Source organism: Bufo gargarizans, chromosome 4 (genome assembly GCF_014858855.1).
Source record: "Bufo gargarizans isolate SCDJY-AF-19 chromosome 4, ASM1485885v1, whole genome shotgun sequence".
Lineage (NCBI taxonomy): Eukaryota > Metazoa > Chordata > Amphibia > Anura > Bufonidae > Bufo > Bufo gargarizans.
The window spans coordinates 400,943,323-400,969,444 of record NC_058083.1 but is presented as its reverse complement, the minus strand read 5'-3'; the positions used below and the strand labels follow the sequence as shown (position 1 = coordinate 400,969,444).

Sequence of the window (26,122 nt, the reverse complement as noted above, 5' to 3'; positions counted from 1 at the left end):
GCTATTATTTGTTATGCTATCCATTATGCCTATTATGTTTCAGATTGTACCTGTTATTTAGCCGTGTAGTCTGGATGCACTGTAGACTTATTTTAAAGTAGAACTCCCACAAAAAAGACACTCCCTGACCTGTTAGAAAGGTACACGAAAATGAATGGACCAGCTATGTGAATGTCTTACTGGCCGCTCCGTTCATTTCAGGATGCTTCATTGGGTACAGAGTCCCTGTTCTTGTCAATGTGGGGGTCCCAGTGGTAGGACCCTCACTGATCTAATAGTTATCCCGTAATCTATGGATAGGGCATAACTTAACACAATCGGAATACCCCTTTTAAGGATCAAGGAAAATTGTTTTTGTCTTTTAATGAAAATGTCATGGTTTATAGAATGTGTTGATAAACTGTAAAATATATTTGGGCGGTGGAAATGAAGCAAAAAACTGCATTCATAGTGTGATAAAAATTACATGTTGACATGTTAACTATTCAGTAGTTTCAGTACAACCTAAAGCAATATCAAATTTAGATTGTTTTTGTTTGAGAGTAACGACTTTAACCACTTTGACTACCGCCGCACAACTTTCTACGTCGCTGGCGATAGGAGCTGTTATCTGTAACCCGACACTATAAAAGCGTCACAGGTGACATCATTAGACAGCTGCAGCACAGGGAGATGTGCCGTTGTCAGCTGGAGCCGGTCAGGCAGTAATACACAGCTTGTAGCACGTCTGCTGCAAGCGTGTTATTACATTGAAGAAGCTGAAAGTCCGGCAGGGAGTGCTTTTTCTTATGTAAATATGTTAATATTTCAGCGATACCAGTGGTATGTTATTTTGGTATGAATATGTGAATTTTTTTTATATTTTGTCTATTTTTAAAATCTTTATTCAGATTATTTTTCCTCACTTTTTTTTTTTAGTCCCTTTAGGAGACTTGGACCCCGTTCATTCTGTTGCTTTGGCTACTCACAGCAATACTTCTATGTTGCTCGTGGAAGTAGCTAATTTTACCACCGATTCTTTTACACGGCCTGCAAAACATGCCCCTTAAAATAAGTGCCTCTGGCTGCCTATAGCAACCCAACTTTGGCACCCCTATGATTACCTTGCAGTGGTGGCCGATATGGACCACAGAGGGAGAGCTGTCTAGCCACGAGATTCTGTGGTAACTATTCACCATAGGTATATAACGAGGTTAGCTCCTGGGATTCAAGTTATCTTATCACACAGCTGGCACTACGCAGTGTGATGGAGTGGGCTCTGCCTCCTGAGCCTGCCTCAACCCACTCTCTTATAGTGAGGGACATGGACGCGTCATTGGTCACCAAAGGTTACAAGGGTTTCGTCCAGTGGTATAATTTTTTTTAATTTTTTTTGATATTGCTCACAGGAGGTGCAGAAGATGGGAAAGAAAAAACGTACTCATTCCTCACTTATACCCCGCTGCCCTGCTGGTCCGAAGAACGGCCCCTGCCACTCTCCGCTTCCTGGCATTGTCTCAGCTCAGGAAAGACCTGTTCAACCAATCGGTGGCAGTAACAGTGGCTTGCCTCTGCCAGTGATTGGCTGAACAAGCTTTCCAGGCATTTCTGGAGTGGTGGGAATAGGAATAATGTTGGAATTGACAGCAGTGTGGGATTGATAAAGATGAGCGTGGTTTCTTTTTTATTTAACCCACTGTGATGGACCGTCACTGGGGCTGCTGGAGAAGCCTGAGGGCCAGCCTCCTTCCTACGGACCCAGAACTATGGAGACCCCCTCAGACCTTTTGGGGTTACAAGGAACTATGAACCCTGATTTATGTGTGGAATTTATATGCAACATATTTTCCTATTGCCCATTAAAGGTGCATGGTGTGGATCAGCAACACAAAAAGGGGTTAACTCTGCACTGAGGCTCCCACTGATTGTGTTAGTGATGGGATTAAGATATCTGACAATAAGAGCAGCCGACTCCTAGATGAGTAGATCACCCTATGATACACTCAGGAGATAATCCCATCACATGTGTCTCCTCTCTCTCTATTCATTCATTATGGAGGGGTGAAGATGTCTGTTTGCATGTTGGTTCATTGTTGATTGCGTCACAGGCAATGCCGTTGTGTTTGTTAATTGCGTCACAGACAATGCCATTGTGTTTGTTGAATAGGGTTAGTTTTTGTGTTTAAACTGTAAAGCTGTAAAGGATTGGCTGCTATGTCATGGTTCTCAGTTCCCAACCAGGTCCACGGGGGTGGTACCCTTGTTGGAAAATGTGTATATAAGTCAATGCTGATGTGTTCAATAAAGAGTTCCTGTTTTACCCTTCATCATGTTGAGGGTGGTGTTTGGGTAACTGATCCACACTGGGGATTGCTATACGCTAAAGATTTGCTATACTCCCCTGGCTATACCTACTAGCTCTTGTAAGAGCTGTTCCTGCTCTCTGGATTTAGGAGAGGTTCACCCACTGGAAGCAGAAGCCCGGGTCTTGGGTGGCAGCATGGGTGGAGGACGGTGAGACCCCAACCAAGCGGTTCCTGTTCCTGGTTCCTGTGGTGGTTTTGGGTGTAGAGCGGAGTGCTTGTAGTCCTAGGGAAGGCGCTAGGAGCATCCATCAATGGAGGTACCAGGTCGGGGTGCCAGGAGATCTGTTACACCCTCTATGAGCCATATACAAAAAAAAAAAATTACCACTGCACAACTCCTTTAGTTTTCAGACTAGGGTAAACTCCTCTTTCATATTAAAGGACAAACTAACATTTAATCTTCTTATTTCAAAATGTGCACGTTTATGATGAAATTATATTACCTGATATTCTGAAAACTTTGCTTTTAGTAGTTTATTTTATGTGAAAGTTCCCAAGGCTTAAAGTTTGAACACGTTGGAGTCATTATTATAGATAAACAACATCAAATAGCCGAAGTTCTTTTATTGTGGACAATTTAGCCATCTTTTGCACTTTATGTGCAGCAATATTCATTTAATATAGGGCATGTTTTGATGAAAGGGTATTTTACTTCAATTTCGCATGCTTTGAAAAGTACATTTTCTGTCTCTAGTGTATGTAGCTAATGGTATTAGCGAAAGTGTGCCAATCAATATGCAAAGTCGTTTTTTCAGATGAGATGGAAGATTGCAGTTCCACATTTCAGATATACCGTACATTGGAAATTATATTATGACATTATTGGGAATGTGGCTAAATTAGTTGCATTGCTAATTAGCTTTTGAAACACTCCTAATGAAACAAGCAGGTCCTATTCACCATTTTCAGTGCACTGGAGGCCATTTATAAACGGACACTGTATTGAAATTAAATTAAGAAGTCTGGTAGTTGTATTTTCTATCCCATCCATTTCAGTGGAGGATGGTCAGGCATGTGCAGGGGGATCAATAACTCCTTATCTTGTGTCTGATTTGTGTATTTGGAAAACCCATTAAAGTGTGTCTGCCATTTTAGAGTAAGGCTACTTTCACACTAGCAAGTTCCATCATAGGGACTCAATACCGGGAAAAAAAAACGCTTAATTTTTTCCCCATTTATTGTCAATGGGGACAAAACTGAACAGAACGGAATGCTCCAAAATGCATTCTGTTACGTTTTGCTACGTTCCCAGACCGGAGAGCAAACCACAACATGTTGTATTTTGTTTTCCGTCCTGGGATGCGGAGCAAGACTGATCCGGCATTACCCCTAATGCAAGTCAATGGGGATGGATCCATTTTATCTGCCACAATAGAAAAACTGATCCGACCCCCATTGACTTTCAGTGGGTAATGCCGGATCAGTCTTGGCAATGTTAAAGATAAAGATGGTTGTATTATCAGTATAAAAAAAAAACATTAGTGTGAAAGTAGCCTAAGTGTTGTGTGTGTGTGTGTGTGTGTGTACATGAGTGATAAGAGTATATCTGACCATTGTTTTTGGCATTTATGTTCAGTTTTCCCCCTGAGCTCTGCTTCAGGTGGGGTAGAGTCTGTTTGCTGTGATGTCTCCATACACAGCACATACATAGAAGAGGGGATCCTGCTCCCCTATCTCTCTCATTCATTCATTCATTCATTCATACATACATACATACATACACACACACACACACACACACACACAAGCAGTAGCATGGAGGACATTATACCGAAGCACCGAGTAGTGTAGCTGTGAATCTAGGACTATGGTGAGACAGTAAAACACTTACTGGAACCATCAATATCTCTGTCTGTGTCTCTTTAAGGCTCCTTTCACATCTGCGTTATGCTGTCCGGTTTTGAGATCCAGCACAGGCTCTCAAATCCTGCAGCACAATGCTTCAGTTTTGTCCCCATTAATTGTCAAAGGGGACAAAACTGAACAAACCAGAAGAGAGTGCACCAGAATGCATTCCGTTCCAGTTTGATGCGCTCCAATGCAAGACACGTTTTTGTGTGTGACATGGGAAACTGAAGAAGCCGGATCCGGCACCAAAAACCACGTAAGTCAATGGTTCAAAAGTTTTGTGTATTAGATTACGTGCTGATATTAGCTGCAGTCCCTTTGTAGAAGTAGGTTACCACTCATTTCAGTCCAAAACGTATAAAAAGAGGTTGGGGTCCGCGCTGCAATAAAGGAAGCCAGGTAACACAAAAATCACTGGTTCTTTTTATGCTGCTTCTTCCAATCTCCTCCTTTATCCTTCCTCCTTCGCAGCTTCTTAGTCTCTGAACCAATGAGCGGTAGTGGGTATGCTTCTCACGCCTTCAAAAAGAGTATCAACATAGCATGTAAAATAGCTCATGCTTCTTTATTATACTTACAAAATTGTAATCTTGAACATAACATGGAACATATGATAAAGCCCGACTCGGGTTTCACTCCTGCTTCCTCTGGGGCATTTCAGTTTCACTTTCGGGTATGGGCGTTTTTTATAACCACGTCACATCCTCTCACTCTTTATCTCATTGCTAAAAATGCCTTTATACCATTTACTCATTATTATGGGCCTGTTTTCAGTATTGCTCAATCATTTAACCCCTTCCCTACATATGACGTAATAGTATGTCATGGCTTGCGACTTCCCACATTTTTTACTTACTATTACGTCATGGCCGATCACTGCAGGGGCCCAGCAGTCCGCGATAGCCGGGCCCCTGCTGTATCCACCAGCATCGCTGTAAAAAAACCGATGCCACAGCATAGAAGGTGCATGCAGCACATGAGGGAGCCCATCGGGTCCCCGCGCTGCTGTGGCGGTGTCCTTATGGATGACAAGGCAGCCCGATGCCATGCACAGGCTGTCTAGTGCCTTGCACAGCATCAGGACCTGCCCACTACAGGGGGCTAGGAGATCCAGCCCCAGGCTGGGTCTCCTATGCAACCTATTAGTGTATTACTCTGGGTAATACACTAACAGGTAATGCATTATAGAGAGGACCAGACCCTCAAAAGTTGAAGTCCCAGAGTGGGACAGAAATAAAGTTTTAAAAAGGATTAAAAAAAAACATATTAGGTATCACTGCGTCCATAATGATTGGCTCTATAAATATATCAGATGATCCACCCCGTCCAATAAATACCATTAAAAAAAAAAATTGTTAAAAAATGCTATTTTTGTCACCTTACATCACAAAAAGTGCAACACCAAGTGATCAAAAAGGTGTATTTCCCACAAAATTGTACCAGTAAAACTGTAACCTATTCCGCAAAAAATGAGCCCTTACATAAGAAAGTCGCTCAGAAAATAAAAAAAAATAGAGCTCTCAGATCATGAAGACATTAAAACATAATTTTTTTGTTTCAAATATGCTATTATTGTGTTAAAGTGAAAAAAAAAAAAAAAGGTAGACATTAGGTGTTGCCGTATCCGTAACAACCTGCTCTATAAAAATATCACATAACCTAACCCCTCAGGTGAACGCTGTAAAAATAAATAAATAAAAACGATGCCAAAACAACCAATTTGTTGGTCACGTTGCCCCATAAAGTGTAATAATGAATGATCAAAAAATCATACGTACCCAAAAATAGTACCAATAAAAACGTCAACTCTTCCTGCAAAAAACGAGCTCCTGCACAAGACAATCGGCAGAAAAAAAAAAAAAAAAAGGCGTTCAGAAAATGGAGACGCAAAAACATATTTTTTATTTCAAAAATGCTTTATTACCTAAAACTGAAACAAAGAAAGTAGACATATTTGATATCATTGCGTCTGTAACAACCCGCTCTATAAAAATAGCACATGATCTAACCTGTCAGATGACTGTAATAAAAAAAAAAAAAAAAAATTTGCCAAAACAGCCATTTTTTTTTATTACCTTGCCTCACAAAAAACATAATAGAGCAATTAATCACAGCCCTATAGAAATGAATGGGTCCGGATTCAGTGCAGGTGCAATGCATTCACATCACGCATTGCACCCGCGCGGAAATTTCGCCCGTGTGAAAGAGGCCTTACAGTAGAAACTCCCAAAAAGTGACCCCATTTTGGAAACTAGATGATAAGGTGCCAATTTTATTGGTACTATTTTGGGGTATATATGATTTTTAATTGCACTGAATCCGGACCCATTCATTTCTATGGAGCTGTGCAAATGAACAGTGATTTTCACGCAACGCAGACCCCATATAGAAGTGGGGTTGCTAGGATGCGGTGCTATTTTCACGAATGGTTGCTAGGAGATGATCGGAATGGGGACCCGATCATTATTATTTTCCCTTATAACATGGCTATAAGGGAAAATAATAGCATTCTTAATGCAGAATGCTTAGTAAAATAGGGCTGGAGGGGTTAAAAAAATAAATAAACTAACTTTAACTCACCTTAATCCACTTGTTCACGCAGCCCGGCTTGTCTTGTTTCTTCTTCTTTGCTGTGCAGGAGGAAAAGGACCTGTGGTGACGTCACTGCGCTCATCACATGGTCCATCACACAATCCATCACCATAAAATCTACACAACACCTAACCCAAACCCGAACTTCTGAGAATAAGTTCAGATTTGGGCACCAAACATGTCGATTTTTCTCACACACGTGCAAAACAAACTAAAATGTTTTGCACTCGTGCAGAAAAATCGTGCATTTTCCAACGACGCACCAGCATCTTATCCGGCCCAAATCTATGACGCCCGTGTGAAAGAGGCCTAAGGGTGCATCAGGGGGGCTTCAAATGGGACATGGCATCTAAAAACCAGTCCAGCAAAATCTGCCTTCCAAAAACCATATGGCGTTCCTTTCCTTCTGCGCCCTGCCGTGCGCCCTTACATCAGTTTATGACCTCATGTGGGGTGTTTCTGTAAACTGCAGAATCAGTTCAGGTTTAACAAAGTTAGTAAAATCAGTTGTGAATAACTTGATGGGTGTAGTTTCTACAATGGGGTCATTTATGGGGGGTTTCCACTATATAAGCCCCACAAAGTGACTTCAGGCCTACACTGGTTTCCTTAAAAAGTGGGTTTTGGAAATGTTCTTAAAACTTTTAAGAATTGCTTCTAAAATTCTAAGCCTTCTAACGTCCTAAAAAATAAAATGACATTTTCTAAATGTCAACATAAAGTAGACATATGGGGAATGTTAAGTAATAAATATTTTATAAGGTATAACTTTCTTTTTTAAAAGCAGAGAAATTGAAATTTTGAATATATTGACTCAATCTTATGACTATCATGAAGTACAATTTTTCACGAGAAAACTATTTCAGAATGGCTTGGATAACTGTGATTAAAGTTTTCCAAAGCTATTACCACATAAAGTGACACATGTCAGGTTTGCAAAAAATGTCCTCCGCAGAAGGGCGAAAACTAGCCCGGCGTAGAAGGGGTTAAATACTCATTTGCATGTATGTAAAACACTCATAAATAAAATAGAACAATGATCAAAACTTTCTCTTAATTTTACATGTTCACCTGACTATGTTCAAAAATAGCAGTTCCGTGTGAAGCGATACTCCCTGAACGGGTCAATATCCACATAATTGCCCCACATGGGCTACACGTGAATTCCTGGATACGATGTACTGTATCCTGTAATAAAAATTAACACTGGTAAAGGGTACATCAATCCCATCAATATGACAAAGTCACTCATCCCGCACCATTACCTACACAGAGAGACTCCAAGTGTTCTCACCGCAATGCATATCGTCTTCCCACAGGACGCTGCAACACACTGAGTAAAGAGCCCTGTATCCTCATTCTTAGGCTACATGCACAGGACCGTTGTGTGTTTTGCGGTCCACAAACTGCAGATTCGCAAAACGCGGATGGTGTCCGCGTGCGTTCCGCAACTTGCGGAACGGCACGGACAGCCATTGATATATCTGCCTATTCTTGTCCACCAAACGGACAAGAATAGGACAGGTTATATTTTTTTAGCTGGGCCACGGAACGAAGCAACGGATGCGGACAGCACACGGAGTGCTGTCAGCATCTTTCGCAGCCCCATTGAAGTGAATGGGTGTGCATCCAAGCCGCAAAAACTGCACCTCAAATGCGGACCAAAACAACGGCCGTGTGCATGAGGCCGCAACGTTTCGGGCAAAAACACATGCCCTTCATCAGGCTGGTTGCGTGTATGAAGTTGCGTGCAACTAGCCTGATGAAGGGCATGTGTTTTTGCCCGAAACGTTGCCTCAGTTCCTAAAAGGACCCTTATGTCCGGCAAATAAAAAGCATTAACCGCATACTGGAGTGCTGTCTAAATTATTTGAAATATTAAAAAAAATATAAAATTTAACCAAAATCTAGAAAAATTAGCAAATTTCAATTTCTCTACTTTTATAATAGATAGTAGTACCTCCAAAAATAGTTATTACTTTTAATTCCCCATATGTCTACTTCATGTTTGGATCATTTTAAAAAATAAATTAATTTTTTTGGGACATTAGGAGACTTAGAAGTTTAAAAGCAAATCTTAAAGCCCATTTTTTTTTCAGGACCAGTTCATTTATAAAGTAACTTTCCGGGGCTTACATATTAGAAACCACTCATAAATCATCCAATTTTTTAAACTACAGCCGTCAAGCTATTCAAAACTGATTTTACAAACTTCTTTAACCCTTTAGGTGCCCCACAAGAATTAATGTAAATTGAGAATACATTTCAAAAGTTAACTTTTTTTTTATCAGATGTAATTTATTTTTTATTTATTTAAAGAGGCTGGATACATTTATTTGTGAAACATGTCACATATGTTTAAGGCCAACGTTTCATTGCTTATGTATAAGTAATACATGCTAGAAGTCGGACAGAGAAGGAAATCCAGCTCTAAAAATGGAATTGAAAATTGCTATAAAAGGTATGATGACAATAACATAAAAGATTGCACATTTTCTGGCAAGTTAACTCAATAAACTATACTTAGCAACTTATTGATGTCAAAATAATTTATAAAGGCACATACTAGATGAGGTAAACCATATAGATTATACACTTCTCTGTTGAAACCATCAGATTTTAAATGTTAATCACATTTTTCTGCAACACATCAAGGGTTAACAGGCAAAGAAAACTCAAAATAGATTACCCTGGATCTGGAGTTTACAGAAACACCCCATGTGTACTCAAAAACTGACGTATGGGCGCACAGCAAGCTTCAGAGTGGAAGGAGCACCATATGGCTTTTGGGGAGCGGATTTAGCTGGAATGGTAATTGGAAGCTATGTCGCATATGAAGACCTTACAGTGGAAACCCCACAAAAGTGACCCCATTCCGGAAACTACACACCTCAAGGAATATTTCAAGGTGTGTAGTGAGCATCGGGCATTTCACAGAATTGGGAAACGCTTGGCTGTGAAAATGAAAAATGAAATTTTTCCAGAAAAAGTTGATTTACACCCACATTATTCACATTCACAAGTGGAAACAGGACAAAATGCACCCCACATTTTATTCCCCATTTCCCCATGTATGGAAGACTGGCAGGGTTCAAAAGGGAAGTAGCGCCATAGGGGCTTTTGCAGGACAGATTTTGCAGGATTGGCTTTTGGGAGCTATGTCGCATAAGAAGACACCCTGAGGTAACCCCTAGAGTGGAAACCCCCAAAAAGTGACCCCATTCTTGAAGCTACACTCCTCAAGGAATATTTTCAAGATGTGTAGTGATAACATTGCCCTCAATAGTGATTCATGGAATTGGCTGTGAAAATGAAAAATAAAATTATTTATTTCCAAAAAAATGGACTTTAGGCCAAAGGGTTTGTCTCCATCCCATCACTTCCCTCGCCATCTCCAGAGTGTGATAAACAGCTGGAATCTGCAAGCACGTCCAAACACATCTGTATCTAATCCTAACATGTGTGCCTGATACAGAGCCTGTTGTGTGCGATACTGCCTGCTGAAGTGTGTATCTAATCCCATCTTCTATGATACAGCCTGCTGAGCTGTGTATCCAATTCCATTTTGTATCATAAAACCCGCTGAGCTGTATATCTAAACCTTTATGCAAACAACCGTATCCATTTTGCGATCCACATTTTTTGCAGTCCCATTGAGTTCTATGGATTTGAGGTCCTCATTTTGAAGACCAGAATAGGACATGTTCTGTCTTTACTGGAACTGACATATGGATGTAAAAAACACACAGATGACGTCCATGTGCTTTCCACATCCGTATGCCAGTTCAGCAAAAGATAGAACATGCCCTATTCTGGTCCTCATAATGCAGATCTTAAACTTAATGGGACTGCAAAAAAAAAAAAAAAGTGAATCGCACACGGACAGTATCCTTATTTAGTGGATCTGCAACTTGCAGACCTCAAAACCGAAACGGTTCTGTGCACGAGCCCTATCACTTACACTCAGCGGTGTCGTCCACGGCGCCCCCGTAGCGGTGTCGTCCACGGCGCCCCCGTAGCGGTGTCGTCCACGGCGCCCCCTTAGCGGTGTTGTCCACCTCAGTATGTACCAATCAGTATAACCTCAGTACGTACCAATTGACTAAAGATGAAGAAAGTGTACCATATTTAGATGTCCAGAAGTACATTAGGAAGCTAAATATTTGCAAATATATTACTTCAAACACAGAAAATTTAACTAAGAACCAGACAGTAGAGAATATCCACATACACACTACTCTGAAGAATAAGTCCACCTTTTATCCAAAAAATAAAGACAATTAATGTATAGAAGCCTTTAAAAAGGGTGTACTAAAGGGATTGGAGAATATTACCTACAATTGCAAAAGAGATACAAATTTAACTCTGAAAGAGAGAGAGGCCCTTAAAGGTCTAGAGAAAAATGACAAAATAGTAATTAAACAGGCTGACAAAGGGGGGGGGGGGGGATAGTGGTATTTGATAAAGAAAATTCTGAACAAGGAATGATGCGATCAAACCACTTATAAGCTATTAAAAGGGAATCCAGTCATAAACTATAAAAAAGAACTATTAGAGCTTCATCTTGGATTGCATTGATTTTTGTTTAGATCATAATTATTTTTGGTACGGGGATTGTTTTTACTTGCAGACCCATGGTACAGCGATGAGTACGAAATTCGCACCCAGTTTCGCTAATTTATTCATGGCGTATTGAGAGCATATATATTGACCCCTTTCTAAGTAGAGAGAAGGGTGATTGCAGTCTTATTCTGTGGAAAAGATATATAGATGGTCTATGTATCTGGAAAGGGGAGGAAGCGGCTCTGATATATCAATGATAACACTTGGAATATTAAATTTACGGAAAACATTAGTAGAAAAACATTTAACTTCCTCGATTTTGAAATTATAGTGGAGGATGGGTCCATACGAGGACCTTTTTCATACCCAGAGATCGCAATGGTTATATCGAGGTCAGCTGCTGCCATCATAAACCCTGGATAAAAAACATCCCAGTAGGCCAATTTCAGAGAATAAAAATAAATTGTTCCAAAATAAGAGATTATGATGAACAGAGTTCATCGCAGCCACCGCACAGACAGGCCCGTAGAGCCCCTAGAATCCCTTAGGTGCTGGCAAACCCTGATTGTCAGTCCCCAACTTCAGCCGCACCTGTAGTTCCCCCTTTCACAGCCCAGTCTGGAGTTCGGGTTGAGACAACTCAGATCGGTTCGGCCCTGGGATTTTTTGAGCTGTTCTTGACTGCGGAGCTCTTGGACTTAGTTGTGGCAGAAACAAATCGGTGTGCCACACAATTTATAACCGCCAACCCGGGAAGCTTTTATGCCCAGCCTTTCCGGTGGAAACCAGTCCAAGTTTCCGAAATGAAAATTTTTCTGGGCCTTCTCCTCAACATGGGTCTAACCAAAAAGCATGAATTGCGTTCATATTGGTCCACGAACCCAATTCATCACATGCCCATGTTCTCTGCTGCTATGTCCAGGACACGATTTGAGACCATTCTGCATTTCCTGCACTTTAGCGACAACACCACCTCCTGTCCCAGAGGCCACCCAGCTTTTGACCGGCTCCACAAAATTCGGCACCTCATAGACCACTTCAACCAGAAATTTGCAGATTTGTATACCCCTGAGCAAAACATCTACGTAGACGAGTCCCTAATACACTTTCCAAAATGGGGTCACATGTGGGGTATTTATACTGCCCTGACTTTTTAGGGGCCCTAAGGCGTGAGAAGAAGTCTGGGATCCAAATGTCTAAAGATGCCCTCCTAAAAGGAATTTGGGCACCTTTGCGCATCTAGGCTGCAAAAAAGTGTCACACATGTGGTATCGCCGTACTCAGGAGAAGTTGTGGAATGTGTTTTGGGGTGTCATTTTACATATACCCATGCTGGGTGAGATAAATATCTCGGTCAAATGCCAACTTTGTATAAAAAAATGGGAAAGTTGTCTTTTGCCAAGATATTTCTCTCACCCAGCATGGGTATATGTAAAATGACACCCCAAAACACATTCCCCAACTTCTCCTAAGTACGGCGATACCACATGTGTGACACTTTTTTGCCGCATAGGTGGGCAAAGGGGCCCACATTCCAAAGAGCACCTTTTGGATTTCACCGGCCATTTTTTTTTTACAGATTTTGATTTCAAACTACTTTGCACGCATTTGGGCCCCTAAAATGCCAGGGCATTATAACTACCCCACAAGTGACCCCATTTTGGATAGAAGACACCCCAGGGTATTTCTTGATGGGCATAGTGAGGTAATGGAAGTTTTTATTTTTTGTCACAAGTTAGTGGAATATAAGACTTTGTAAGGAAAAAAAAAATCATCATTTTCCGCTAACTTGTGACAAAAAATAAAAAGTTCTATGAACTCACTATGCCCATCAGCGAATACCTTAGGGTGTCTACTTTCCGAAATGGGGTCATTTGTGGTGTTTTTCCACTGTCTGGGCATTGTAGAACCTCAGGAAACATGACAGGTGCTCAGAAAGTCAGAGCTGCTTCAAAAAGCGGAAATTCACATTTTTGTACCATAGTTTGTAAATGCTATAACTTTTACCCAAACCATTTTTTTTTTTTTTTTTTTTTTATCAAAGACATGTAGAACAATAAATTTAGCGAAAAATGTATATATGGATGTCATTAAAAAAAAAAAAAAATTACAACTGAAAGTGAAAAATTAATTAATAATTAATGATTAATAACAAAAAAAGTAAAAATGTCAGCAGCAATGAAATACCACCAAATGAAAGATACCTGTAAAGAATAAATCAAGGCAACTGGACGTACTGTAGATTTCTTGAAAACGTTTCACTCGTTCTTCCAACAAGCTTTCTCAATTCTGAGTGATTGTACAAAAAAATTCTGGGAATAAATATGTAACTGAATCCACATCTGTTAATTAGACCGAGCATTGGGTCAAAGGTGTTGATTCCATTATCCTAATTGGAGTCAGTAGGTGATAAAGACTTCCCAGAAAAAGGTGTCAAGACAGCATTATACGTGGCAGAAAAGCTTGGCTTCTCCATTTTTACGTAGATGGCCTCCTTCACGCCTCGTTTGTACCAATCGGCCTCCTTATCCAAAACACGTACTTGACTGTCTTCAAAGGTGTGACCTGTTCCTTTTTAGATGTAAGTACACAGCTGAATCTTGACCAGAGGTTTTGGCTCTTCTATGCTGGGCCATACGCTGATGTAGTTGTTGTTTTGTTTCGCCGATATACAGTTCTGAGCATTCCTCATTGCACTGGACTGCGTACACAATGTTGTCCATCTTGTGTTTAGGCGTTGGGTCTTTGGGGTGAACCAGTTGTTGCCTCAGTGTGTTGCTGGGTTTAAAGCAAACAGGAATGTGATATTTATTAAAAATCCTTTTGAGTTTCTCAGGCACCCCAGCTATACAGGTCCTTCTAAAAAATTAGCATATTGTGATAAAGTTCATTATTTTCTGTAATTTACTGATAAACATTAGACTTTCGTATATTTTAGATTCATTACACACCAACTGAAGTAGTTCAAGCCTTTTATTGTTTTAATATTGATGATTTTGGCATACAGCTCATGAAAACCCAAATTTCCTATCTAAAAAAATTAGCATATTTCATCCGACCAATAAAAGAAAAGTGTTTTTAATACAAAAAAAGTCAACCTTCAAATAATTATGTTCAGTTATGCACTCAATATTGGTCGGGAATCCTTTTGCAGAAATGACTGCTTCAATGCGGTGTGGCATGGAGGCAATCAGCCTGTGGCACTGCTGAGGTGTTATGGAGGCCCAGGATGCTTTGATAGCGGCCTTAAGCTCATCCAGAGTGTTGGGTCTTGTGTCTCTCAACTTTCTCTTCCCAATATCCCACAGATTCTCTATGCGGTTCAGGTCAGGAGAGTTGGCAGGCCAATTGAGCACAGTAATACCATGGTCAGTAAACCATTTACCAGTGGTTTTGGCACTGTGAGCAGGTGCCAGGTCGTGCTGAAAAATGAAATCTTCATCTCCATAAAGCTTTTCAGCAGATGGAAGCATGAAGTGCTCCAAAATCTCCTGATAGCTAGCTGCATTGACCCTGCCCTTGATAAAACACAGTGGACCAACACCAGCAGCTGACATGGCACCCCAGACCATCACTGACTGTGGGTACTTGACACTGGACTTCAGGCATTTTGGCATTTCCCTCTCCACAGTCTTCCTCCAGACTCTGGCACCTTGATTTCCGATTGACATGCAAAATTTGCTTTCATCCGAAAAAAGTACTTTGGACCACTGAGCAACAGTCCAGTGCTGCTTCTCTGTAGCCCAGGTCAGGCGCTTCTGCCGCTGTTTCTGGTTCAAAAGTGGCTTGACCTGGGGAATGCGGCACCTGTAGCCCATTTCCTGCACACGCCTGTACACGGTGGCTCTGGATGTTTCTACTCCAGACTCAGTCCACTGCTTCCGCAGGTCCCCCAAGGTCTGGAATCGGTTCTTCTCCACAATCTTCCTCAGGGTCCGGCCACCTCTTCTCGTTGTGCAGCGTTTTCTGCCACACTTTTTCCTTCCCACAGACTTCCCACTGAGGTGCCTTGATACAGCACTCTGGGAACAGCCTATTCGTTCAGAAATTTCTTTCTGTGTCTTACCCTCTTGCTTAAGGGTGTCAATGATGGCCTTCTGGACAGCAGTCAGGTCGGCAGTCTTACCCATGATTGCGGTTTTGAGTAATGAACCAGGCTGGGAGTTTTTAAAAGCCTCAGGAATCTTTTGCAGGTGTTTAGAGTTAATTAGTTGATTCAGATGATTAGGTTAATAGCTTGTTTAGAGAACCTTTTCATGATATGCTAATTTTTTGAGATAGGAATTTTGGGTTTTCATGAGCTGTATGCCAAAATCATCAATATTAAAACAATAAAATGCTTGAACTACTTCAGTTGGTGTGTAATGAATCTAAAATATATGAAAGTCTAATGTTTATCAGTACATTACAGAAAATAATGAACTTTATCACAATATGCAATTTTTTTTAGAAGGACCTGTATATGGGATAACCATATTCTTGCGTCTGTCATGCTTCTCGCCCTTACTGGTAGTCTTGGTGGTCTTTCTTCTCCTTCCTTTTGTTTTGACAAAGGCCCAAACTGGATACCCACAAGTTTTAAGTGCCCCTCTGAGGTGTTTGAGTTCCTTCGCCTTGGCCTCTGTGCTAGTGGGGATTTTCTCTGCCCAGTGGTGTAGAGTCTGGATGACTCCCAGTTTGTGGTCTAGAGGATGGTGGGAATCAAACAGCAGGTACTGGTCTGTGTGTGTTTTCAAGAAATCTACAGTACGTCCAGTTGCCTTGATTTATTCTTTACAGATATATACCATGACCTGGATAAATGAGAACCTTCACAGACACCAAATGAAAGCTCTATTAGTGAGAAGAAAAGGAGGTAAAATTCATTTGGGTGGTAAGTTGCATGACCGAGCAATAAACGGTGAAAGTAGTGTAGTGCAGAAGTTTAAAAAGTGGCCTGGTCATTAAGGGTGTTTCAGCTAGGGGGGTTGAAGTGGTTAAAGAAAAAGGTTATAAAGAGGAGGAACTGATCAGTAGCAAAGAAAAAGTAAAATCTGACAGTGGTAAATATAGGTTTGCCTTCTCTACGCAATACTCCATAATGTGTTCTCAGGTCAAAGAGGTAATTGGTTTTTGGCCATTCTATTCCAGACAGACCTCTGTTTATATTTAAACGAGCCCCAACAATTAAAGATAAGATCATACATAGCTGCCTGCAGAAAGCAGAACCGCAGCCCACAAGTGGCATGTTCACATGGAGTATGAACAGAAATAATACGGTTGCAACGGCAAATAATAAGGAATTGAAAGTAAACGGTCATCTATCATGTGAAAGTATAGGAGTTATATACGTGTTGGAGTGTTCCTGTAAACTCCAATACGTAAGACGAACACTCAGGGAACTGAAGATAAGAATCAGTGAACACATAAGAAACATCAGAAAGGGGCTGGAGACACACAGCGTTTCGGCACATTTTAACAAAGTTGATAATAATAATCCAGAGGGTCTGAAGTTTATGGGGTTAGAGTTAGTATGGAATAAATGGAGAGGGGGAGACCCTGTGAAATATATAAATAAAAAGGAGGCAGAATGGATTTATAATATGAACACATTACAACCCAATGGGGTAAACATAGAGTGGGATATAAAATCTGTTTGCATGTACTGAGGTGGTTCCTAATTGAAAGAAAAAGAAGGGCTTTATAGTTTGGTTGGCCTTATGTTGTATAGTACTCACAATACCAGGAGATAGCATTATGATAGTTATAGGTCACATTTATGGAAAAGGAGGGGGACTGGGGCTGTAAGGGAAGGACAGGAGGGCAGTACGCATAGAGGGATGTAGGAGAAACTGACTGTACTAGTTATCAGTATAAGAATGAGGATACAGGGCTCTTTAGTCATTGTGTAGTGGTGTCCTGTGGGAAGATGATATGCATTGCGGTGAGAACACGTGGAGTCTCTATGTGTAGGTAATGGTGCGGGATGCGGGACTTTGTCATATTGATGGGATTGATGTAGCCTATACCAGTGTTAATTTTTCTCACAGGATACAGTACTTGGTATCCAGGAATTCAAGTGTAGCCCATGTGGGGCAATTATGTGGATATTGATCCGTTCACACGGAACTGCTATTTGTGAACATGTAAAATGAAAAGAAAGTTTTGATTGTTGTTCTATTTTACTTTATTTATGAGTGTTTTACATATATGCATATGAGTATTTAAATGATTGAGCAATACTGAAAACCGGCCCATAATAACGTGGAAATGGTATAAGGGCATTTTTAGCAATGAGATAAACCGTGAGAGGATGTGACATGGGGATAAATACCGCCCATACCCGAAACTGAAACGCCCCAGATGAAGCAGGAGCAAAATCCGGGTCGGGCTTTATCACATGTTCCGTGTGATGTTCAAGATCACGCTTCTTTATTATACTTACAAAATCGTAAACTATTTTACATGCAGGTCTGTGCTATGTTGATACACTCTTTGAAGGCGTGAGGCGTATAGCCACTACCGCTTGTTGGTTCGGAGACTAAGGAGCTGCGAAGGAGGAAGGATAAGCAAGAGATTGGATGAAGCAGCATAAAAAGAACTAGTGATTTGTGTTACCCCTAAGCTTTCCTTTATTGCAGCGCAGACCCTAACCTCTTTTATACGTAAGTTAATGGTGCCGGATCCAGCACTAATTGACTTGTAATAGTTTTAGTGCCGTATCCGGTTTCTCCATTTTCGATATAATACAACCGGATCCGTTCTGAACGGATGCAGCCGGTTGTTTTTATAATACCTCACCAAACGAACAAGACCACACTTAAAGTACAAATAGGTTCTTTATTACATTATGTAAAATTGGACAAGCAGTAAATGGACAAAACACCTTACAACATGTAAAACAGTAAAGCGCTATGGACGATAATGGCCCTGCCGGACCCGGGGACTGCACAATTGCCTCTACAAATTCCCTTTGTTTACATATATGGGGCAATAATACAATGAGATAATATTTATCCAGATACAAATTCCATTGAAGACTTAAACTTGGCACTATGCCTTATAAGTATGACTGTCATGGCCAGATCCCAACACATAGCTCAAATCTCCGGTATAAACACCTTTTGCAAATAAATAAGCATCGAGATGTGACCAGGAAGAAACAATAGAAATAACTAAACAAAGAATCAAAATAGTGCAAAGAGAGAGTCAGATACACAAGTAAAAACTGGACATATAGCATACAGACCCAGAACCCGGGGGAGCCAAAAACCCAGATGTACGTTTCGCCTCACTTCTTCCTGGGGGCGTGTATGATAACAGAAGCTTTTTGCTGTGGTTTTGAGATTCCACGTCTGGTCTCAAAACCGGACAGCAAAAGGGCAAGTGTGAGAGTAGCATTACATACTGCAGTTCCTCTCTCCCCCCACCCTTCCCCTCACCTTAAAGTTTTAGTGGAGCAGCTGTAACTTCATCCCTCAGTGAATTTGAAAATATGTGAAGATGGTTTCTTGCTATGAATTGAGTGAATGAGGTATTTTTCTCTAATAAGCTATATTACAAAGTTTTTTATAATTGCTTGTACTATTGATTTATTATTCAGGTTTCTGAAACAGTAGTGCCATTCACCTCGTGCTATATAACAATGATTAAAGTGAGGATGGATCCCCTAGGGCAAGTGAAGATAGAAAGGGTCTATCCCAGTGAAAAAAGCACAAATAATTTACAAAAAGCAGATTGTTTTCTGTGGATGTAACATGCCTTGTTCAATTATTTTAATGGACGATCAATAGAACAAGAGGATTGTAAGCTGGACAGTCGGGGTGTGTTAACATCTTGCAGTCAAATGGTAGTTTGTGCTGCAAAACTGCAGGAAAGACACAATGTGACCTTGATATGTGAATACACACTGAGGAAACTAGTGTCTAGGATCACTGCATGGAGCTACATAAGCTTATGATACGATTTTATATTTCTCTTAGGGTACTTTCACACTTGCGGCAGAGGATTCCGGCAGGCAGTTCCGTCAAAACGTATGCAAACTGATGCCATATGACAATTGTATTGAACTGCCGGATCCATCTCTCCGGTGTCATCTGGAAAAAAGGATCCGGCATTTATTTATTTTCCAATTTTTTGTGGTCTGAGAATGCGCAGACCGCAAAAACTGATCTGGTTTGCCGGAACACTCAGGGCCGGATTGGTTTTGCGCTAATGCATTCTGAATGGAAAAGATTCCGCTCAGAATGCATCAATTTGCCTCCGTTCCGTCTCCATTCCGCTCTGGAGGCGGACACCAAAACGCTGCTTGCGTCCTTCTGATGAAACTGAGCCAAACGTTTTCACTGACACAATCTGGCACATTAGAAAACAGATCCGTCCTCCATTGACTTTCAGTGGTGTTCAAGACTGATCCGTCTTGGCTATGTTAAAGATAATACTAACGGATCCGTTCTGAACGGATGCAGACGGTTATATTATCTGAACGGACCCGCCTGTGCGGATCCATGAAGGATCCACACCAAACGCGAGTGTGAAAGTAGCCTTATGGGCATTTATGTGTATTTATAACCTTTTAAAAATGTCACAGCTATCTATGTATACGCGTTCTATTCCTATATAACATAATCCGTGAATGAAATGAAACCAATCTCAAAATATTAATGAGGAGTCCATCATTCAAAGGGTATGGCCATAGTTTGCGGCTGTGATGCGTCCACTGTGTGACTGAGAACCACATGGCGGTATTTTTGTAACCCACTAGAAACTGATTGTCTATTCTGTGTTCTTTGTTAATGGCCCCCTGGTTTTGTTTATCACCTAGCCCATTAACAATGAACACTGAATAAATCAATTTCTAATGAGTTAATAGAATACCATTACGGCTTGCATGGTCATACGGTTTTCTGCTTCACAGTGGCCTCGTCCGTGTGGCTGTACCCAGAATCTGTGATCACTGACTTCTGCATGGTATTTGTCTTGAGCATTTAGCAACATTGCACATCTGAACTGTGTATATAGATATAATCAGCCAATATGTTAATGAATATGCTGCCTTCATTTATATAAAGGACGCAGCGGCATTGGCCATGAAGAGATGAAGAAACGGAAAGCAGAAGAAAATCTTGAAAACTTCAGACAAAAGATTCAGATGAGAGAACAAGAGCGAGCTGCTGATGACTTCAGGTAACAGCCTTTTCAGTTGGCCATGGGCGATTGTGTGAAATCAAAATTTGTACTGTGCGGGAGACGGTGCCGTGTGCTGAGGATACCCTGATGCATTCAGTGCACACAGTGACATACGTAGGCTCTCATTTTAAAAAGGTATACGATGGGGTATAAATTAATTTTTTTTGCAGATGCCTCTAGATAGAATTATATTAGGTAGTCGATGACACTATTCCCTCCAGAAAATAGAAAATATACTTACCCAGTGGAGATGAGAATTACACTCTTTTGGCCTCCTGTGGGTGAATGGGCCGTGGAATTTTCATATTGATGGCCTATCCTTAGGATCAGCCATCTGCAAGGGGGTCCAATGGAAAGCGCAGAGCTGATCGTTGGGGTGTTGCACCCCTATCGATCTCCAATTGATGACCTATCCGGAGTATAGGTTTTCCTTACTCCTGGAAAAACCTGTTAAAGCAGTTGTCTCCCAAAAAATATTGTACAGTTTTTAAAACCGCAACCGGGGCATATATAAAGTGTGACAAATTTATCAACAACGTGCGCCATATTGCTAAATTTGTCGCAGATATCATCACTCTTGCCACCTAGAAAAAAATATAACCTAGAAAAAAAACGGAGTTATATTCTGTCTTCCACAGGAGAGGACAGAAGCTTGTGACATTAGATATAGTATGTTGCATGGCACCTAAGCACCCTGAATCTAGATGTCAGCTCAGGGGCCAAACTACTGCTGTTGCAGATTTAGTAAAAGCCATAGTGGTAGTAGTAAAGCATTGAACTTGGGCTTCTCTGACAGTGGAGGCCTCCAATTTGGAAGCAGTCCCTCAGTGGAAAGAGCCTAACATGCACTTGATATAAGTAGTATCTTTACAAGATATGTTGTTTTATATCTGGAGACCACAACTTGTGGCAAATTCTTAAAACCGTAAAGAGGGGCTGTCGCCTCTCCTGACGTGTCTGTTTTAGTAATTACTTGCATCACCCATGTTATAACAATTCTCGAGCACCTATTCTAATGACTCTGTGTTGCAATTTTCCTTTATTATTCCATCTGTAAGTTTTGAATAAATTGCTAGCAGTTTGCATTGAAGAGGAGTGTGTAGCACTGATTGGATAGTCAGACTGCCCAGGGGTGCACAACGTTTCCTGATCGGAGGTCACATTGCCAGACTGAACCAATGACCAGGGCCGAAATTTACATTTAAAGGAGTATTAACAACTGAAAAACTGTATTTATGGTTTATTGAACATACAATATTTACCATTATTGTCTAGTTACAGTTCCGGGACTCCCATCTAATGGGAAAAATACATGTGAGCAGCCACAAGACATAGACATACATGTCTGTTAACGGATAGTTGGGGGCTGCACAGAATGGTATCAAGGGCCGCATGTGGCGCCCGTGCCGCAGGTTGTGCACCCGTGCTCTAGCCCAACTGGTAACACCTTTTATTGCAAACTGTAAATAATTAATTCCTAACTTTTTGCAGAAATAATAAAGGAATGGCACAACAAAGAGTTGATGCCCCAGAATTGTTCTTATGTAGGAATTACAAATACTTACTAAAACTTTAAGAAAGGGGTTGACACTAAATGTAGTACATTCTAGAAATATCTACAACATGACTTGCTGGGGGTGCTCCTTGCTTGAAGCGTGAATGATGCTTGATATTTGTAATGACTGGTTTATTGTGCAATTTTATATGAATTACCGTAAATACCTGGCTAATGGAGATTTTGAATAAACGTTGCTATCATGCTAAATTTATGAAGAATATAATTTTGCTCTCGTGCTCATTATGGAGTATTTACTGTGTCCTGAGTAATGCACATTGTGGGTGCTATTAATATGAATGACGATCCCTGTTTATGTGGTGTATAGTGCTGGGGCAAAGTGAAAAACACTGGATTTATACACCCTGTGAAAGGCCCAAAATTGGCTATAAAACCGGTTTGACGTTTGACAGTAAATGCATTGTTTATTTACCGAAATGTCCCTGTGGTAAATTGCATGTGTGTGAGGAGCCCAGACAATTCAAGGTGAGCCGTAGAGAAGAGCGAGGTAATAAAGGCTACAAACACGGATCTTCGTATCACCCATAGCGACAATCTTTTCATTCCCATCCCAGTATCAGTCAATGTGTCGTTCTGACATCGAAGACAAGGGATAAAAAACTATGCACATTATACTTTTAGAAAATGCTGAGGCAACAGCAGAATCATTCTAAAGTGTTTTACTACATTACTGTGGCCTTTTAACCCGCCGCCAAAGAAAATCAACAGCCAAGCTCTTTTGTTACGGCTTATCTGTGTCTTTGAGGGATTAAGTTACCAGGCTGATCATAAAAGTCTATCAGTCATGTGTCCAGTAAGTGCATCTGCACAGGCTTATGAAGAAGATAGGGGGATAATATATTACTTTACCCAGTATTTGGAAGAAATACTCGATAAGAGTATATTTCCTGTAAAATAGCACAGCGTTTATGCAGTTTACTGCACACAAAAAAAACATAAAATAATTACTAGGTTCTTTATATTCCAGATTTGTCTTGCCAGTAGTACCTACGAATATGTATCAACTTTATTTCAAGTATGTAATGCCATGACAACAGATACATATACACTGATCAGCCATAACCGAGCCTGGTATTGTGGAGATCACCTTCATATCACAGCTCTGAATTGTTGAGGCATATGACCTCTGAAGGTCTCCAGCATTAACTTTTTGGCAACTTTTGCTACGGTAACTCTGCTATGAAATTGGATCAGGTGGGCTAACCTTCCCCTCCACTCACATCAGAAGGCTTTGTTAACCTACAGCCCTGTCGTTGGTTGACCAGTTGTCCTTCCTTGAGCTGCTCCTGGAAGATACTAAACAATGTATACCGGGACCACCCCATTAAACCTGCCATTTTAGAGATGCTATGTCACAGTCATCTAGCCATCACAATTTGACCCTTGTCAGAGTTGCTCAAATACTTGTTTTTAACACTGTTCAGCTGCTGCATAAAATATCCCACCTCTTGACTGGTACCATCATGAGAAGATAATCACTGCTCTTTGCTTCATATGTCAGTGGTTTTCATGTTTTGGCCGATGGATGTATTAACACACAAATTCTTTTAATCCAGTATTTGATGGTATGACGTGTGTTTTCAGCAACAAACTGCAATATAATGAAGAATTTTAGTAGAAAAGAACCAAAGGATTGTAAATTCTGATTAGGAAAGTCCTTAATGAAATGTGATACCTAATCTTAATACAGTCAGGTCCATAAATATTGGGACATCGACACAATTCTAACATTTTTGGCTCTATACAACACCACAATGGATTTGAAATGAAACAATCAAGATCTGCTTTAACTGCAGACTGTCAGCTTTAATTTGAGGGTATTTACATCCAAATCAGGTGAACGGTGTAGGAATTACAACAGTTTGCATATGTGCCTCCCTCTTGTTAGGGGACCAAAAGTAATGGGACAATTGGCTTCTCAGCTGTTCCATGGCCGGGTCTGTGTTATTCCCTCATTATCCCAAATACAATGAGCAGATAAAAGGTCCAGAGTTCATTTCAAGTGTGCTATTTGCATTTGGAATCTGTTGCTGTTAACTCTCAAGATGAGATCCAAAGAGCTGTCACTATCAGTGAAGCAAGCCATCATTAGGCTGAAAGAACAAAACAAACCCAGAACGATAGCAAAAACATTAGGCGTGGCCAAAACAACTGTTTGGAACATTGTTAAAAAGAAGGAACGCATCGGTGAGCTCAGCAACACCAAAAGACCCGGAAGACCACGGAAAACAACTGTGGTGGATGACCGAAGAATTCTTTCCCTGGTGAAGAAAACACCCATCACAACAGTTGGCCAGATCAAGAACACTCTCCAGGAGGTAGGTGTATCTGTGTCAAAGTCAACAATCAAGAGAAGACGTCACCAGAGTGAATACAGAGGGTTCGCCACAAGATGTAAACCATTGGTGAGCCTCAAAAACAAGAAGGCCAGATTAGAGTTTGCCAAACGACATCTAAAAAAAGCCTTCACAGTTCTGGAACAACATCCTATGGACAGAAGACACCAAGATCAACTTGTACCAGAGTGATAGGAAGAGAAGAGTATGGAGAAAGAAAGGAACTGCTCATGATCCTAAGTACACCACCTCATCAGTAAAGCATGGTGGTGGTAGTGTCATGGCGTGGGCATGTATGGCTGCCAATGGAACTGGTTCTCTTGTATATTGATGATGTGACTGCTGACAAAAGCAGCAGGATGAATTCTGAAGTGTTTCGGGCAATATCTGCTCATATTCAGCCAAATGCTTCAGAACGCATTGAACGGCGCTTCACAGTGCAGATGGACAATGACCCAAAGCATACTGCAAAAGAAACCAAAGAGATTTTTAAGGGAAATAAGTGGAATGTTATACAATGGCCAAGTCAATCACCTGACCTGAATCTGATTGAGCATGCATTTCACTTGCTGAAGACAAAACTGAAGGGAAAATGCCCCAAGAACAAGCAGGAACTGAAGACTGTTGCAGTAGAGGCCTGGCAGAGCATCACCAGGGATGAAACCCAGCGTCTGGTGATGTCTATGCGTTCCAGACTTCAGGCTGTAATTGACTGCAAAGGATTTGCAACCAAGTATTAAAAAGTGAAAGTTTGATTTATGATTTATTCTGTTCCATTACTTTTGGTCCCTTAACAAGTGGGAGGCACATATGCAAACTGTTGTAATTCCTACACCGCTCACCTGATGTGGATGTAAATACCCTCAAATTAAAGCTGACAGTCTGCAGTTAAAGCACATCTTGTTTGTTTCATTTCAAACCCATTGTGGTGGTGTATAGAGCCAAAAATGTTAGAATTGTGTCAATGTCCCAATATTTATGGACCTGACTGTATATTGTCTGTATAATTATATGCATCATGCACTTACATGAAAAAAAATGAATAAATTAATACTTGTCATTGCAATAACTGTACATGCCATTAAGGCCGCTATCACACAGTCAGTGTTTGATCAGTCATTTCCATCAGTGATTCTGAGCAGAAACCAGATCAGTCAAAGGTACAGAACTGATGCAGATTTTTACATTATACCTTATCTCTCTACAGAGCTTGAGAGCTGTGGAGTCGGAAGCAATGTTCCGACTGCAGCTTAAAAAATATTTTCTGTTATTAATATTGTCATTAATTTATTAAAAGGGTTGTCTCACCTCCTTATTTCAGTCCTCAGTGCACGGCTCCTGGGGCACTACGTGAGCTGTAGTGGAGGGGGCGATACCTCTGCTGTGACTGATGGAGCAGGCATGAGGCGCTAGGATAATATAATCACGCCCCTTGACCACATGTGCATGCTCGTGAGGCTGCTAGACTATCTGAAACACTAGCAGTCTCAGCGGAGCAGACCCTGTACAGATCGCGACAAACTATGGTAAGTAGTTGCAGCGATTTGTATCTTATGGGATAGAATGGCAGAGAGGTGGACGGGAACGGGAGCTGCTGCTTATGCGCGCGGCCCGTGCGCGCTCACTCCATTAATTCCCGACCACCATAAAGGCCGCTTTTTTTTTTTTCTAGCTGTGCGCAATTGCGGCCACCA

General features: G+C 40.9%; 1 protein-coding gene across 5 annotated transcripts in view; it reads left to right on the top strand.

Annotated features, from left to right (window-relative positions):
* GPATCH11 (G-patch domain containing 11) overlaps nt 1-26,122 on the top strand; it is a 116,257-nt gene that overhangs the window by 85,010 nt on the left and 5,125 nt on the right. For 4 of the 5 annotated variants that reach the window (XM_044290114.1, XM_044290117.1, XM_044290115.1 and 1 more), the window contains one exon: nt 20,399-20,513. The exons of the other annotated variant lie outside the window; for it this stretch is intronic. In XM_044290114.1, the coding sequence (XP_044146049.1) occupies nt 20,399-20,513 (115 nt within the window). The remainder of the gene's footprint in view (nt 1-20,398; nt 20,514-26,122) is intronic. 5 annotated transcript variants of the gene reach the window in all.